Genomic DNA, 18,450 nt, shown 5'->3' with positions numbered 1-18,450 from the left:
GAGCTGTTCATCTGAATCGGGCGTGTTGGAGCAGCATCTAAAACATGCAGGGCAGAGTTCCCTGAGGACCAGAGTTGGGAGACGCTGTTATATTTGACTCTAAATGGGATTATAATTTACAAAATTGACATGTTCTAGTTGTGGCCCTGCGATGGACTGGCGAACTGTCCAGGGTGTACCCCGCCTATCGCCTGATGTAGCTGAGATTGGCACAGCACCCCCCAATAGAAGGGCTGCCCCCCAGTATTCTTTATTTAGTTAAGTCAGTCTTGGTTCAACATGATATACTGAAAACCTTTTCAGACTTGTTGCTTCTATAATCTCAATTTTCATCTAATAACAGAAGTTAATAGTAATGCAACCCTATTTGATTTTACTGAAACAGTTTGGTACAATAATACACAAATACAGTATGTGGGTTAGTATGTCACAATCTTTATTTAGGTCACTGTGTCAAGTTTTAAAGCTTTTTATTTTAATGACTTTCTACTGTAGACCACAGTATTATTTGATCATAAAGTACGGTTTTGTTACGGGGATGCTTGGCACAATATTTGCACTTTTGATTAATTTCCTTGACTTTATGGTTGATATCCTCCAATAGCCTCCCAATCATGATCTGCTGTAGCATTAGCCATTTCATGCAGACGACACAAAACAAAGACATGAAATAACTCCTATATTGCTAATAATTCTCAATAGATGCAAATCTGTTCCTGCTATCGTAACTTCTTCAGTCATAAATCTTCAACATTTATTTTTATTTTTATCTGTAATGTTGCCCTTTGTGGCAGAAGAACTTTGGTGTAGCTCCATGAAGCCTACACAGGGCGCCTCTCCATCAGGAGGTGACGGCTCTCCTCACAGGGCGGGAATAGTGCCTCCCTCAGGCGGACCATGCGGTCTCCAGCGTGGCTGCAGGCGTCCTCCACTAGTGATCTACGAACGGGTCGGTAAACCTTGTTACGCCTGGGAGAGACAGAAACACGTCATCGTGAGGACTTCCTGTGCTTATGCTGCAGGGTGATGTTTAGTTTGACGACCACTCACTTGTAGATCAGATAGGCGAGGAACGCAAAGACAGCCACGAGCACAGCACTGGAGGAGACCACCACCTCTGTGGTGTGAGAAGTCTTGGAGACTGCATGTACAGACAACATTGATCTGAATGAACTTATGAAACTACATTTGAAAATTAAAAAATGAGGCGAGAGAAAGCACAAAACTTCCCACGGTGTCCTTACACTTTCCTATTTTGCAAAGTTAGTAATCGCTCAATCCTCAAATTGGATTCCTGTCCAGAGCAATACCAACATCTGTGAAAAATCGACTGTGCGTCCCCAGAACATTTCATCCAAATCCGCCCTATACTTTAAGAGTTGTACTGCTAACAAACAAAGATTAAATCTCCTCGGAAGATGGAAGAACAATAGTTAAAGGAACTTTTTTTTGCCTTGGATGTGTAATGTGGAACTAACCAGGTGCATCCTGGGACTTGTTGATGGTGACAGTGGTGCTGGCGAGGGCCAGGCTGCTCGAGTCCTCCAGGGTGATGTTGACGCAGTAAGTCCCAGGTTCCAGAAAGGTTCGCCTCAGGCGCACTTCGCATTCTGGTGACGGCGGCACGTCGTCACACATGATGTTACGCACGTGAGTGCAGGTGGGGTCCGACACGATGGTGCAGGCTGAAGTTGGGATGCTGAGGATGACCGAACATCACAAAATATCAATGGGCCATCGCAACAATTGACTATATTACATCTGTGAAATATGCCTTAATTTTCACAACTTCCAAAATACACCACAGCTGAAGCAAAATGCAAACAATACGACACATAAATGCAGACTCTGCTGCTGTACAGGAACATTCAATTCACTAGATTATTAATCTCTGCCTTTTTTGAGGCTTCCCTCCATTCCCGGTGGGTGGGTTTGACGAACCAAGGGGATCGAACCACCAAACACGTTGTAGCCTATACACGTTTAAGTGATCGTGAAATAGTATACATAATCCAATGATTATACACTCACGCGCCCAGACATTTCACCAGGAAGCTGATGTCTGTTTTGGTCACTCTGGCAGCCAACACGTCCACAATACGACTGTTTGGTTGGCTGTTGAGTTTGTGCTTTGGCTCTGAGGAGAACAGATGAATGCTTTTAGTGTCAGTGTAGTGATTGAGAGTATTATTAGTAGTAGTAGTAGTAGTTTAATGTTGTGTTTGTATGATAACCTTGGACACATGTCACACACACAAAAGAAATGTATCAAGCTGTCTCTTCTGGAACGTCTCATTAAGTCTTGAGGTCCCTCTAGTGGCCAAAGGTACCACTAACACTGAAGTTTATTGGTCAGTTCAGGGTGAGTGAGTGAAACTCTGGTTTAGGAGAAGTTTGTTGTAACAGCAAGACAACAAAGTCGCTTGTCTTCTATTTTTGTCAACATGTCTCTAACCCCACCTTTAAAGCTGCAGTGCGTCGCTTTTGGTGATTTTTGATTTTGACTTTATTATTCTGTAGCATTATTTCTGTTAAACAAGACTATCAGACCTGACTTAAGGAGCATTTGTGTGTATACACCAGCAGTGCAGAGTAGGGTGGGGACAAGCAGCCCTCGTACTCCGTCTTAGTCTGTCGCTATACTGAGAAACGCAGAGCCGTGTGGAGATGACTTTGCAATGGTTTAAATAAAACGGATGTTTGATTATATTTAAATGTTGCACAATACAGTTTTAAGCCATATTTATGCGTATGTATATGTACTGCAGTGGTTTAATTAAATTAAGTGTCATGTTTGCTGTGTTCGCCATCTTAGTTCTGAGTGCAAACATGCTAATATTTCACAGATTCCAACAACAGGTTCCTCTTCAGAAAATTGGTCAGATTTTTTCCGCTGCTAATGGACACACAGTGACCATCTCTGGAACTGTGCATCCGCTGTCCTAAACTGGTCAAAGTCTCCAACCTACCGATAATGGTGATGTTACCCATGAAGATTCCATAGGCGAAGCGGAAACACTGGTTACTGTTGAGGCGCCTGGTGCCCTGGAGCCAGGGCAGGGTGGTGGGGTCAAACTCTGAGGGCGTGCTGGCAGGGGGGAGGGGCTCCGTAGTAGGCAAACCTGGTGAGGCAGTGGAGGAGGGGAGGGGCTGTCTCGTGCTGGTTCGAGCTGAAACAGGAAACGAACGGGAGCGGCGCTAAAGTGTGTGCGTCGAGACGTGGATTATCCATACACACAACTATCAAAATCACGCGGTGGAACCTCACCTGGTGTGGTCTGCAGCTTGACCGTGGCTGCATGAGTCCTGGGTGGAGGAGTGGGAGCTTCTGGAGTAAGACAAGACAGGAATATACACTGGATACAAGTATCAAAGACACCTACTGACACCTGGAAGTACATTTAAAAACTGCCGTTTAAAGGGGCAAAATAATGAATGAAAATGGGTGTTTTTGACCATATGCCCTCCATAAAGTAACTGTCCCCGCCCAGCACCTGTAGGAAGTGATGACTTGGAGCTCTTTGGAGTCGTGGTGGCAGCAGCTGGTGGACATTCCACGGGAAACGCTGCCTCCACCACTAGCTTCACGGTCATGGTCCCCAGAGCGCTGTAGGTGTGCGTGGTCACGTCGCGGTGGGTCACCAGCTGATTGCCGTCTCTGAAGTCCCAGATGTAGTCGATGGCCTCGGCGGTCTTCAGGTAGCCACTGGGGTCGTGGAGCTGAACCTTGAAGACCACGTCCTCGCCTCGGAAGAAGACGTTCTCTGACTGGTTGACCGCGGCCTTCTGGGAGATGGTGACCGCCACGGGGATCTTATCTGAGGCAGTGATAGATGATGAGTTTTTCCTCGGGTTAGCGATTCCCACAATTGTAACATAATTATGATTAGTTGTAGTGTCTGATTTAACATATGAGCGTGTTGTTTTGGTCGCCCACCTGTGACGAAGAAGACAGTGTTGTCTGTGCTGAGGGGGCTGTACTTCCTGCGCTCACGTTTCCTGTAGACCAACACCTCCATGACTTCTGCCCCCAGTGGGATGTTGGTGGTGTTGATGGTCAAAGTGGAGGACGAGCCGTCGCATGTCTCGTAGTACTGGCCTGAGATGAAACACATGGGTGACATTTAGTGAAGAGAAAAGACGAACCACACATCCTTGTCTTGTTTCTGTCTCTTTTGTGCACATCTCACCCATCGTGTGCCACACATAGACGTAGCTCTTGCGTCTCCAGTCGTTGCTCTGAGGGAAGGGCTTCCCGTCGGGGAAGACGTTGCATTTTGCTGCGTCCGTGCACTTTCCAAAGCCATAGTCATCCAACCAGGAGGTCCAGTTGTACACATAACCAGAACGGACCTGTCCGTTAGCTGTAGCCGACATTAGACAGCAAAGTTAAGAGTCTATTTAGTTCTTTGAGAATATGCACTTAAATCACTTCATTTTATATGAAGAATGAGTCAAATGTGAACATTCTCCAGCTGTGTTTGCAGCAGTAGCAGGAAGTTTTCAGCCAAATGTGTCAAACACACAATATTTACTATGTTTACTAAGTTCTGAGGACAATTTATGCCTTGATTATGTTTAACAGACAATGTCATATGTTGATGTTAATGAATTACTTGCCAGATATTGGTGTGATGTAAAGTGTGTAGTCCCTAATGTATTAATACAGTTATATAGGGTGATATTTGTCAATGTGCAAAATCAAATCTCATGCAAATTAAGTTTAAGTAAATTTGATTTTTTCCTATACTCATGTGATTGGTTTGTGTTTTTTTTTTTTAATTGTGTGCATGTTGCAGACACTGATGCAGCCTGATGTCATGTGTTGTGGGGGGTGTTTGGGGGCGTGGCCTGGCCTGGCTTTCTTGGCAGCACCTGAGGCCTCCAGCTCCATACCATCTTCACAGTGATCATCCCAGACAAGGTCCCCATTTGCGTCGTCCTTCTGGCACGGAGGATACTCCAGTTTGGCAGTGAAGGAGATAGACGAGCCGTTCAGAGCCGGACTATCGCTGGTCAGACGAACCTTGGGTTTACCTGCCAAGAGGTATATAATGTATCTGATCAACATGATGTCACACTGTATATGTCTGAGGAAGAATGAAAATGACCCTGCTCACCTTTCCGGTGCATGAACTGGTTTGGTTTGGGGTTCAGTGGTGGGTAGAGGTAATCGTCCCATGGGTTGGTGTCTGGATCCCAGCCAGGGATTGGTGGAATTGGAAAAGGAAACTTCCCTGCTACGTCATGTTTGTGAGGGAACATTTCACTGTATGCTGGAGAGAGAGCGAGACCAGGGCACATTACAAGACTCCCGGGCCATGAAACACGGGCATTTTAAAAGACTTTCAAGGCCTTTATTGGCAGCAGGGTAGTGTGTGGGGACTCGTAAGGGGATTTTTGACAAATGTGTAACTCCAGCCTGAGCCGACCCTCCGGGCAAATGCCTTCTTTGCCTTCACTGTTTCAACACCCCTGCCATGAAAATCCCTGTGGAAAATTAAAACCTATGATTGCTCAAGCTTTCCTCATGTGCAGTCAAGGTGATGATAATTGCCATAAGTTTTTATGGTTGGATGTATTGTTATGTAGTTATAGCTAATCCAGCGAAGTTTATCCATCCATCATGTACATACCTGTACATGAAAACAAAAATCTCTTCTGTTCACATATGAACAGTAGATGTTAACAACAAATTCCATATTTAATTGGATTAAAGGAAAAAAGGAAAAAGTACATTCTCGTGTGAGCAGAAATCTGCACAGATAATCAGATTATGCCACAAGCGGAGACACCATTAAATATCAAGTATGTAGTTTGACCTTCACATGTTCATGAAGTGAAAATGGAAATGTTTTATTTTGTTCTGTTGGACATCAATGTAGATACATTGGTCATATTGTACGTGTATGGATACACCTCTAAAAACGTGCTATCCTACACCTTTAGCGCCACCAAAATGTAAAATTATTTTCACCAATAGTGTGATTAAAAACAGAGATTTTCCGAATGTATTGTACTGAACGAACTTTCTTGTTTTCTGTGTTTACAAGTGCCAGACTTTTTATACTCTGTCTTATTATTTTGTCCCTGTTTAATGGGAGAATGTGTGATATTCAGTGATATTCAGTCAGACTGGAGAATGACACACAGTCAGAGCACATGCCTTAATTAAACTCATGGGACTGTGAGTGCAGTGGAGCTGTTGACAGGACAGATAACAGAACAGTGAAGGAAAAAAGTGAAATGCCAAAAAGAATCATCAGTTTTGTATTTTTATATTTAGAAACTGCTGCACTCAAGATATTTCAGTCAAACCAATAATTTGACTGAAACGGTCTTGTGATGTTTTGGGTGAATGGTGGAATTCAAGCATTTAGCAAATGAGTCTGCATTTAATATGTGTACATCATCTCTATCATGTCATTTAGCTGAAGTTTAAAACATGTTTGCACAACTTACGTCTGCGTCCGTCGACCTGGTTAACAAAGAAGACAAAGGCCAAAAGAAAAATACACGACAGGGCTTCCATTTTCCACTGTTCAGCAGAGGGAAAAGTACAAATCTAAAGAAAAAAAAACAAAAAAACGGCGTTGTCTTTCCACACTTCCAAATCCTGCACCCACGGAGCGTGTCCCCCTCTGTCTGTTCGTCCAGCTCGTGGACGACTGTCCTCTGTCCTGTCCTGATGTCCAGTAATTTAATCTGGGTTCGCTGAGCGCACAAACATGTGATGTTTCCTATAACGAGACGCATCTCATCCCTCATTAGTTTCCTGAACCTCATGAGATGAAATGACACGCGCGCACACGCATAACCTTCCCCTTTTTACCCCTACTACACTTTGATACATAAAAAATGTGCATCTTTTTATATGAAAAAGCGTTTATTCATGTCATAATCTAAAGTTATTTACCTGCTTTCATAAACACTGACTGTTTTAAATCACGTGCGCCAGTTCTGACAGAATATTTCCAGCTTCATGATGAAATAATGTGACTTTTGAAAACAGATTATCTTTTATATTAAATGCTTTGTTGGGTTAAACAAAATTGTCAATTGTCTCTACTGAAATTTGCAGCTATAGATGTTAAAATAAAGATGACAATATTGATGTCATAATTCATGTTTTTTTGGAGTATATAGTGATTAACAGTCTTTTTCTTATAATAATAATAATAATAATAATAATAACAATAATGAGGATGTTGTGCCAGTTTCTGCTGCGTCACAGTGAGACGCAACTCTGCGCAGTTGTGCCAAGTGCCGCACAAAAGCAGAAGGAGAGCGCATGATGCCCATGGTGCCGCTCCTGCTCGACTGTGTTCAGAATCGGCCCACGATTAATCATGTGACGAAAGGCATCACTTGCGCGGATCGTCTGCTGTCACGAGGGAAGTTGGACATCTGTATCAAATGGCTCCCAGAATTAAAAAATAAATAAATCTCTGTTCAAAATTTTTTTTTAAAAAAGTTTTAAAATGAAGAGAAAACGTGTCGCGATGAGCGTCAAATCACGAGCGTCTAATTCACAAATTGATATCAAGGTTACTTTGAATATCAATGACTTGTTTGGTTGCTGTTTTTTTTTTAGGCACAAATTGAATTCAGATGAAATTCATGCTATAAACTGATAAAAGACTGCAGCCAAGATATGTGTCAAATACAAGAGGTGACCATGGTCTTTACGCACATGCAGTTACCATTCCACAGGATAATCAATACATTCTGAATGACTCATTCGCTATGATAATAGAAATACAATGTTTACAAAGCCACACAGCGTATTATATCACATAACGATTTGTATAAATATGCAGTAAAAGAGCAGAGATCAAATACATTTCTGATGTTCTTTCTTTTTTTTTTAACTGTCACTAAATAGTTTTCACGTCACGTGAGTGGAAACACGAGTGGAATTGTTGAACGTGTCAGTTCTACTTAAAGCCCAATCACTCCATCTCCATGGCAACTGAGCAAAAGTACAGCACACAAACCACGGCTTAAGATATTATATGGTACATTATCATGAAATTATGGAAGAAAAAAAAAACATGAGTGAAGCGCAGTGCTGGTCATTGTCCTGTAGAGGGAAGCACCTCTGCGCTGCTGCCTGCTCCTCACTGTGTGTGTCATGCTGAGAGAAGGTTCATGACTCGTTCTGATGGTTTATGAGCGGAAGGCATGTTGTGTTATTTGCCAAGTTCAAATTCCAACTTCTATCTATCTATCTATCTATCTATCTACAAACATTTTGTCTGCTTCACACAACTTTAAGGGTCTTTTTGAGGGTTAAACTTTGGTCTTAAGGGGAGACATGTCTGATTGTTAGGGTTTATGTAAAGGGATAAGGGATTGTCTGCACTAAGACTGCTGTACAAGAATGTGTGTGCAAGTGCATCTGTGCCCTCTTTAGGACCTCCTCTGACATAAACATTGACCTTGTCAGGACCAGTAGTTCTCCTGGAGACCAGAACCTGGTCCTAAAGAGACACAATGGTTAAGTTTAGAGCTAAGATTTGAATTGTGGTTAGGTTAAGGTTAGGGGTTAGGCATTAACTGGTTGTGGTTAAAGTTATAGGGATAAGTCTGTCCAAATGAATCAAAGTCAACATGGTGCTGTACGAGGAAAAAGAAGAGAGAGAGAGGGAGGGAGAGAGGGACTGAGTGCATGCGAGTGCTTGTCGTGCCTTCTCATTACTCCCTGGCTTCTGGTCAGATGGTGGAATGCAGGCACATTCCCGGGAAAGTGGCCTGGACCTTCTCTCTGTGTGTGTGTCTGTGTGCATATGTGTGTCCATGTTCTTTTGGTGTCTGAAAATGTGCTGGCGGAGGAGACCTAAGTCCAGTGTGTGTGTGTGTGTGTGTGTGTGTGTGTGTGTGTGTGTGTTTTGGCTGCAGGATGGAACATATGGGAGTGTTCAGGGTGCAGCTCTGGAAAAACATGAAAAACTTTCCTTTTTAACCATCTTACAATGATTTTCACACAAAAACACAAAGTCAAAAGCGGGTCAACTCGTGTCTTTGAACTTTGAATCCTCAATTTCTTTTCCACCCTCTCCCCCTTGTTGTCTTTCTTGTCCCCTTTTGTTCTTTCATCCTCCAGGTGACCCTCCCCCACCCCTGTCCTCTGCGCCGCACGCTGTAATCATCGTCTTTAGAAGACACTCTGCTCTGTCATTCTGATCTGAGGGGAGGAGAGTGTCTTTTTGTGTGTGATGGGAGGAAATCAGTGAGCTACAAACACAACCCACTCAGTCAAACACAAGGACCGTCACACCAGGACACGGTGCAGTCATCTAAAATGCAGCCAGAATGACTCAAAGCTCCACTCTGTCCTGGAAGAAAGTATTCAAGAGTGATTTGTCCAAGAAATATTAGTGTTAACCTTTTATTTGGTCAAGCTCACGAAAAGAATTTGGACTTTCCTGCAGCTGCTGGATCTAATTTGTCTCCAAATTCAACCTTGACTCTGAAGAGAAAAGGGACCTCTGCGTTATAAGACAAAAATGTAGTGAATCTGGAATATCAGCTACTGTGTGTTGTCTGGAGGCCAAATCAAGGAAAATGCAATAAAAGACAGTGAAACTATGAAAATAAAACAGATCTGGACCAAAGGGATGGGAACCGGGATTGCAGCACATATACAACATCAATGCTCAATTAAAACATTACAGTTTTACAGTGCTTTAAGATTTAAGACTCTCTAATGAGTATTATTATTATTAGTACAACATTTAGTAGTTTGGGTGCCCTTTTTTTCCACATTAGCCCCTGTTCCCATGAAGTCTGTGCAGCGCCACTGCTCCAAACTATACTGTCCCAGAAAAACCTGAGACGCTCCGTGTCAGCTCTGAGCGCTCGACGTTGCCAAGATCTGCTCCGGAGATCCTCGGAGTTCGAAGCTGGGACCGCCAGGCTTCCAGACATCGACAGACGGTCATGAGACAAGGAGGCTCACCGCCAGCTGGACACAGAGACAAAGAGACAGAGACAGAGAGAGAGAGAGAGACAGAGAGAGAGAGCGCGCGCTTATTTGATGTGTGACGCATGACAGAGAAATTGGAGGAAATATAAAACACTGTCTCATTCCACAGCAATGTGCTGTTATTTATAACACACTCTTGCAGCTGTTGGGAAAACATATAGTTGTCATGCCATTTATACATAAAAGCTCTTGTAAGAACTATTTGTATAACTCACTTTGATAGAAATGCAGCTTTAAACCTGTTTGTTTACTGTAATGATCTGTGCGTCACAGGGGAGTTGGAATCTGGGTTATTTCCCCCAAATTCGTCTAAATTGTCGCAGAAATGTCATCACAGGACTGTGAGCTCGCTTAGATCTTGGAGCAGGTGGAGACGCAGGTGGATGCGTCAGGTGTTTTTTTTTCCAGCTGTTTGTGAGCTCAGATTTGCGCAGCTGGCTTTAGGACCTCGGGATGAGCTGCTGGATAAAAGTCTGCGCACCTTTGGAAGTTGAGTGTTTGGTCGTTGTCAGTCGCTCCATGGACACTGCGCGTCTGACCAGATGCGCCCTCTTTCTTTTATGTTTCCTGGATAATCCATGGTGACATGTAGTCAACATTTACGTCCAAGGAAGCAGAGGAAGCAGAGGAAGCACTCTTCTTCTCTGTACTCTCCAGTATGAGGTCTTGGGGCAGAGCTGTTGTCCGGAGGAGGATGCTCTGTCTCTGGCTGCTGCTTCTTGGCTTCGCCCTCGTCACACTGACGCTGTCGGTCCTTTTAAACCGCGACAAGACGCACAGTCGTCACAATCCTGATGGGCCGCTGCTGCTGCGGTTCTCCAGTCCACTGGACCTGGAGGTCATGGTGGACTCCCGGGATCTCCCGCCACTGAAATCACTACAAGAAGACCAGCTTTTACTCGTGGCATCCACGCAGGACAACGGGAGCCCGCCGCAGAAGAAGGGGACTTACAAGGTGCTTCTTGCGCGAGGAGCGAACAAGGATAACAGCGCAACTGACGGAGACATGGACAAAGAGGAGCGGTTTCTCCTCGAGGGTCTGGAGAAAGAAACGGAGCAGGCGGCAGTGATGAAGCACGGGTTCAACGAGGTGGTCAGCGAGAAGATTTCACTGCACCGTAGGCTCCCCGAGGCGCGCCATCCCGGGTAAAAATGGTGAAATATGTACCAAGCCAATTCATCAATGCCCTGCTGAGACTGTGTGTTTGTCTTCAACCCAACAGGTGTTTGGGGGAACAGTACAGCGAGTCGCTTCCATCGGCAAGTGTCGTTATCTGTTTCCATGACGAGGCTTGGTCCACGCTCCTGCGCACCGTGCACAGTGTCCTCCACACTGCACCCAAACAGTATCTGCACGAGGTTCTGCTGGTGGACGACCTGAGCCAGCAAGGTACAGTCTTTTACTAAGTACCTCATATGGATACTTGAGTAAAAGTACAAGCCAGAAAATGACTTTGGTAGAAGTTGAATTCACTTTTTATAATATTATCTAAGTATAAGTTTTACAGTTTATGACTGTTCTTAAGTATCAAAAAGTCATTTTCTGATATAAAATGTACTTAGGTTTTAGAAGTAAAAGTATTAAAAAAGTGAGGAGTTAGGATTGAGCCCTGGTAGCTCAGTGGCAGGGCGAGTTGTCTTTCAATGGGAAGGTTGTGGGTTCATTTCCTGGCTCTGCTTATGTGTCCTTGAGCAAAACACTTAACCCCATGTTGAAGTGTGTGAATGGCAAAACTGTAACTCTTCTTCTTCTGATTTTATTTGGTAGTAATGAGTAACAAAGATAGAGGAAATGTAGTAAAAGTTGCTATAGAAATATAAATGGCATGCTACCATCCATTCTAAACTAAAACCCATTTGAGTTTAAATGATACCTCTAGGTCCTCCTGCACATATTATTTTGAAAACATCCCATGTTAAAGGCAGAATCAGAGAGGCAACTTCCTCCTGTGTGATAAAACATCTGAGATGTTAGAGGGTGCTAAATTAGTATGAGTAAAAATCTGTCTGACCTTATAATTATAAAAACATGAATATGTTTCTCTGCATCTTAATATTATTTTAATGGATGGATGGATGGATGGATGTCAGGGCATCCATCCATGCTGACCCATTGTTCTTGTCTTGTCACTTCTCAGGTCACCTGAAGAGTGTGCTGAGTGAGTATGTGTCCCATCTGGACGGGGTGCGTTTGATTCGCAGCACCAAGCGCCTGGGTGTCGGTGGGTGCCGCACTCTTGGTGCTACCAGGGTTACAGGGGAAGTGCTGGTCTTCATGGACTCCCACTGTGAATGCCAGATAGGCTGGCTGGAACCACTGCTGGAGAGAGTGGCCCAGGACCGGTACTCTTTTCTCCAACCAATGACCTATAACAAGAAGAACAAAAAATATGACATGATTCTATACATTTCTCTGATTTGAAATGATAAACAAAACAATATGACATAGCCTGAGTTTCGTAATGAAAAACATGGCACAATCCAAACCACTGTCCAGTATTTTCTGCTTGACACTTGTGAGAAGTGTGACAGTTATCACTCCTGACTACGTCTTCATTCAGCAGTAAAGCAGGGGCGTAAATATGCTGTGTATGTGTATCCACTGCTCAGCTCTCATGATTGCGCTCTAATCTTGTGCCACAGCCTGCCTGCAGCGTGGATTTAATTACCGCCAGTAGTCAGGCTGAACTCTTCACCCCGATTCTGCAGCCGCCCACCTCTGTCAGCCACATATCTGACCACTCTGCCATTCTTTTCTTCTCTCTATCTATCTGTCTGTTTCCTCTAATCTTTTCAATTCTTTTCCTCTGAGCGTCATGTCACACACTTGGTATATTGATGTGCTATAATAACAAAAGGTGTATTAAAATGAAAGAAATGGACTTTCTCTGTGCAGGACCAGAGTGGTTTCCCCCATCATAGATGTCATAGACTGGAAGACTTTTCAGTACAATGCCACCCAGTGGCCGGTTAGAGGAGTGTTCGATTGGAAACTTGACTTCTATTGGGAATCCAAGTCCCCACTTCAAGACCAGGACCCAGACTCAGCTGTGCAACCTCTAAAGTAAGTCTACAATTCTAATAATTAATAATAATAAAGAGACAAAAATGTGAATAAAATATTCCTTTGTTAGCCACAGCAGCAAAGACAGTAAAGATAAGGATTATAAATAATAAACATGCATTTCCACATAATATTTTAAAAGTACAATATAGAACAATATTAACAAAAAGACTTCAAATTTATGGGCCGAGTTCACAGTTCTCTCCCCATGACAGGTCTCCTGTTTTAGGAGGTGAAGTTTTGGCCGTTGACAGACATTTCTTCCAAAGGACGGGAGCCTATGACCCCGGGATGCTTTTGTGGGGGGCTGAACAAATCGAGCTGTCAATCAGGGTAATGTAGAAAAACAATTTATGATGAACCTTTAAGTCCTCCACTTCTCACACACTCCTGGGATAACAGAGATGAGAGATTCATGCTAAGTAACATACAGTATGTTCGGGGTGACTAACACTGGATGATTCAGTTGCCTTCTGTCAGGGCTTCAGGAATGTTGTGCCGGGGACATGATGCTTTTTGCAAATGGAAATCTGACGTTGCAGGTCTGGAAATGTCCTGGCCAGTCGGTGAATGCACTAGTGTGAGAGCAAAATGTTGTGAAACCACTGACTTTGGTCAGAAAAACATGCAAAAATTAGATACTATAGTCTGCACAGCAACATGTCATTCTCTCTCTGGTTCTCAGGAGTTCTTCCCTACAAATACTTAATACTCACAAATATTTTATCTATTTGGGATGAGCTGATACGACATACAGTATCTGTGTCAGTCTAGTACGGCTTGGATATTGGAAAAAGAAAAAACTGCCATGACTGTAAAGATGTGGGATGTTCGTCGTCCTAGGAGCAGGATATTTGTTATGCACTTGGAACTTTACAAGCACTGATATTTATGACTGTGTTTGAATGAACTTATCATCAAACCAGGGGTGATTTGACCCCCTAGGGGTGAAACTGCATATTGGTTTTGACAGTAATATGCAGTTTCACCCCTAGATGCCACTAAATCCTACACACTGTAGGAGTGTTTTTTCCTTGAGTGTCTCACCAGTTTAAAATTAAATTTAAAGGGCCAGTGTAAATTTAGAGGGCCAGTTTAAAGGGCATGTTTTTACTGCTATCCTGTTATTGTAGGTGTGGTCCTGCAGTGGCTCCATGGAGGTGGTTCCCTGCTCTCGCGTGGCTCACCTCAGTCACCACCACGTGCCGTACCGCTTCCCAGACCAGGAGCTACTTCAGAGGAACAAGATCCGCGTTGCAGACACGTGGATGGACGCGTACAGGAAGATCTTCTACAGGAGAAACACTCTGGCTCATTTCATCCGACAGGTGTGTGTGTGTGTGAGTTTGTGTGTGTGAGTTTTGTTCAGACATGAGCGTGATGAAAATGTTCTATGTGCAGTCTGAGAGCCCGAACATCACAGAGCGTCTGCGACTGAAGAGCAATCTTGGCTGCAGGAACTTCCACTGGTACCTGACCACGGTTTACCCACAACTCTACATCCCACAGGACAGACCTGCACTGTCAGGAGAGGTATACACACACACATACACACACACACACTGGAGACTTACTATGTCTCTGCAACATCTGCACGCGTGCTCCACGCTACATCTCTGACCTGCCTCAGTGCTTTATGCTCCATTGCGGTCTCTCCGATCTGCTCATCAGCTGCTTGTGAATGTACCAAAAAAACTAGGCTGAAGCTCAGAGGAATGACTTGTCTGTTTAATATTAGACCTCTTCCACTTCCTGTTTTTTTAAAAGCTCGTCTTACGACGCACTTCCTCTCCTTGGCCTTTGACACAGTGTGAGCTGTTGGCACAACGGCTGTTCTCTCTGTTTTTATTGCCCCGTGAATGTGAGATGTTGTGTTGTGTTTTTTTTAAATGTATTTTTAAGTTTGTTTTTTTTTCCTCCGTGTGTTTTTTGTCCTTTGAATGTTATTGTACAGGGACTACTTAATTCTTACTTTATTAAGAGACCTGGTCATGTTGAATAAGAGGATAAAAGTTCTCCTCCTGTAACTCTTTAAATTTTTATGATCAGCCTTTTAAATCGGCAGTGGTTCACTCTGGGCGTAGTGAGATTTTTGTCCACAAATGGAGAATAGATGTGTTTTTGTAAAATGGTAGAAGACGAGGAAAATACTCAAAAAGTCTGCAAAAAGTGATCTTCTCCTATTTCTCATTTGGACAGCCTACTCAAGATCTTATCCCTAACCACAATTCAAATGTTAGCCCTAACCTCAATCAATTCCTCATAAATGAGATCCTGCCATATTAGGACCAGGTTTTAGTCTCCATAAGGACTACTGGTCCTGACAAGGGTGCTAAATAATTAACTAATACAAGAACACACTCACTGATGTGTCGTGCTTGTGCCTGTCTGAAGCTGTATAACGTCGGCACCGGCAGCTGCGCGGACTTCCTTCAAGGGCAGGGACCACACGGTGGACCCATGAACACGGGACCGTGCAGTGGGACGGGCAGTCAGGTAACCATGACGACAGAGTGTCAGTGGTGAAAGTGTAGTGAAGAGTGAGGCGACTTACAGCGATACAGACGTTCTCTCCTGCCGTTCCTTGCAGCATTATGATCTCAACTCTGAGGGTGAAGTGCGCTGGGGTCCGATGGGGTCTTTGTGTTTGGACACCAAAGGAGAGAGGGTTGTCCTCTCTCCCTGTCCCACCCACAGTCCCACCACCGGTACACTTAAGTGGAAATTCATTAAGGTAAGGCATTTTTTTTATTTTTTTATATACAGCATATACTGCATGTAAAGAGATCTGTCGCTAACACACTGTTTCACCTGCTTTAGCTGAGGGGCCAACTCATTCACCAGCGGTCTCAGTTATGTGTGGAAGCAGTGAATGAAGGAGTCCCACAGGAGGTGGACGCCCACAGCAGCACGGGGGATCTCTTCCTCCGCCCGTGCACCCATCACCCCAGACAACAGTGGCACTTTGAGCAGCTGGTGGCACCTCAAGGTGCCTGATATAGACACTAGACAAAGACTGTGAATCCTATAGGCAGATAGGGTATTATCTTATATTTACCATGATTCCCTCTGCCCTCACTGAAAGTATGTACAAAATGTGATCCCTTTTTTTTCAAAAAAAATCTTTGTTCCTGTTTTAAGGATTGTAAATACAATTTAAATGATATTAGCTTCAGTGACTATGAATTTGTTATGTATTTTATCACATGTATTATATATATTATGAAAAATCTATTATCTTTACTTCATTTGTTCCAATTCATGTTTTTGCCCATTTCAAAAAAAAAAGTTTGAGTGACAGGAGACAGAATTGAAAACCACCAATTCTATGAGTCAAGTATTAGATCATAGACTTTCGGACATATCTAAGACACACACACACACACACACACACTTCATTCATAGTGAGGACCCCCTTAGATATAATGCATTCCCTATACCCTTACCCTAACCTTATCCATCACAACTAAGTGGATCATCCTAACCTTTACCCTCACCTTAACATAAACCCAGTTCTAACCAGGTCTTAACCCCCCAAAAGCCCTTTAAAGAAGTGAGGATCAGCCAAAATGTCCTCACTCCATATGATTTCTACATTTTTTTTGGTCCTCACAAAGATATAAATACAAGAACACACACACAGTCCCAAGAAAGCAAATCTGTCTCCTCCTGGTGTGAAACACATGTAGAGTTGATTAATTAACTCTGATTAAACACTGATTAGTTACCAACAACTCCAACGACTTTTGTTTATTCAAGATTCAAGATCCTTTATTAGTCATTTCATAAATAAACCTATGTTTTCTCACCAGCTTCTGAAGTAATACAACGAAAGATGAAAACTAAGGCTAAAACTATAACGAATACCTCCAAAAAATATATATACTATACATGACATATTAAAAACACAATACAGTATGGTATAGTCCTGTTTTACCCAATGTTTTACATGAAATAAAATACCTTTATCAGGTGCTAACAGCAGAGGGAGCTGTTTGCTTTCAAAATCCACAGATCGGGCCCCAACAGACCCATAGATCTGTTAACCTTTTTTTTTGCACACACTAACCTTATGATAAACATCCATAAAGATGTGTTGATACACATTTCCTGTGGTTAAAGTCAATACAGTGATGCTTTAAACACTGTGGCTGTAATAAGTATGATGCAGTCTGAAGCGGACCTTAACCTCCATCCAGCAAGTCCATCATTCTAATTCATAGGGTAATAAATACAAAATAAAGTTGTTTTTGTTACCTTTACACATAGGTTAGGATGGTGAGTGTCAGGCAGGGAAAACCCTGATCCTTTCCTCATGTAATTCTCTCTCGGCCTCCAGGCACTGAGTGCTAATAGCTGCCTATATTCCATCACACAGTACAGTAGTGCCCCTTTTAACCCATGATGCACTTAGTCCAGTCAAGTACACAGCACCTTTTCAATGAAAACCAGTCATAAGTCTGCAGCTGCGAGGCATAGGTCAAGGGGCGACATTTGTTGATTAGCATGTTTTCTTCTTCTTCTCGGAGGTTACATAACCTCTATCTAGCGAGCTGTTGTTGAAGAAAGGCAACATGGTGGGTCAGTGACGAGAGGTCACAGATTGAAACACTCAAACACTAAGTGGAGAGGAGGGATAAAGTGGAGATGTACGGCAGGAGAGGGATTTTCTAACGTGACGATAGTCACCAATGCAAACTGGACAATAAACGTTAGAAAGGTGAAAGATCTGCCGGTACTTTAATTCAATTAGTAAACCTATTTGTCTATGTGATGGACTGGTGAACGGTCCAGGGGTGTTCCCCCGCCTATCACCCTATGTCAGCTGAGATTAGCACAGCAGGTGTGGAGGATACAGCGGTAGAAGATGGATGCATGGATGGAAAACCTCTCGAGCAGTTGTTCTCCAACTTTTTATACCAAGTAGCACCTGAGAAAATATTGAGCTCTCAAAATAACACCATTATCGCCAACGTTAAAACACAGTGGTGGAAATAGGCCGAGCAAAGTCAGCTACGGGCTTTTCACAGGAGGCAGATTTGTTCTCAATAAGATAATTTGCTCTCTCGTGATCTGCTGCTATATATATATATATATATATATATATATATATATGTGTATATATATATATATATGTGTATATATATATATATATATATATATACACATATATATATATATGTGTATATATATATATATATATATATATATATATGTATGTATAGTGTGAACAACTTTATCTCTGCTTTTTCTTCTTTCCTGCCAGCCCCCATTCAATACACACATAAAGACGCACATCTTCCTCAGAACCACAGTGACTCAGACGGATGTCAGCAGGAAGTAGGCTGTAGCCTCTTCATGAAGATCCATGGGGCTATTTCAGCCGCGACAGTGGTGG

General features: G+C 43.1%; 2 protein-coding genes across 4 annotated transcripts; one reads left to right on the top strand and one right to left on the bottom strand.

The window, feature by feature from the left end:
* Positions 1–415: 415 nt before the first annotated feature.
* Positions 416–6,776, bottom strand: gpnmb (glycoprotein (transmembrane) nmb). Of its 3 annotated transcripts, none has more exons than XM_058620016.1 (12): positions 6,463–6,776; positions 5,121–5,276; positions 4,876–5,037; positions 4,191–4,364; positions 3,938–4,099; positions 3,495–3,818; positions 3,269–3,325; positions 2,970–3,170; positions 2,032–2,137; positions 1,479–1,699; positions 1,051–1,141; positions 416–969 (listed from the first exon to the last, which is right to left on the bottom strand). In XM_058620016.1, exons 1-12 carry the CDS (start codon positions 6,530–6,532, stop codon positions 822–824), a joined length of 1,872 nt encoding a protein of 623 aa, XP_058475999.1. In that variant the 5' UTR covers positions 6,533–6,776; the 3' UTR covers positions 416–821. The 3 variants fall into 3 exon arrangements, with proteins under 3 accessions (XP_058475999.1, XP_058475998.1, XP_058476000.1); XM_058620015.1 differs by having other exon boundaries at positions 3,269–3,328; positions 6,463–6,773; XM_058620017.1 differs by having other exon boundaries at positions 3,269–3,328; positions 4,897–5,037; positions 6,463–6,771.
* A 3,835-nt stretch (positions 6,777–10,611) lies between these two features.
* LOC131447027 (polypeptide N-acetylgalactosaminyltransferase 15-like) lies at positions 10,612–16,247 on the top strand. Its single transcript, XM_058618487.1, has 10 exons — positions 10,612–11,134; positions 11,212–11,378; positions 12,127–12,331; positions 12,885–13,052; positions 13,268–13,385; positions 14,186–14,380; positions 14,454–14,585; positions 15,447–15,548; positions 15,643–15,786; positions 15,873–16,247. The coding sequence occupies exons 1-10, from the start codon at positions 10,647–10,649 to the stop codon at positions 16,047–16,049; spliced, it is 1,896 nt and encodes a 631-aa protein (XP_058474470.1). The 5' UTR covers positions 10,612–10,646; the 3' UTR covers positions 16,050–16,247.
* The last annotated feature ends 2,203 nt before the right edge of the window (positions 16,248–18,450 follow it).

This window comes from Solea solea, chromosome 20, assembly GCF_958295425.1.
Source record: "Solea solea chromosome 20, fSolSol10.1, whole genome shotgun sequence".
NCBI lineage: Eukaryota > Metazoa > Chordata > Actinopteri > Pleuronectiformes > Soleidae > Solea > Solea solea.
The sequence above is the reverse complement of the archived record's forward strand: the minus strand, read 5'-3'. Positions and strand labels throughout refer to the sequence as shown.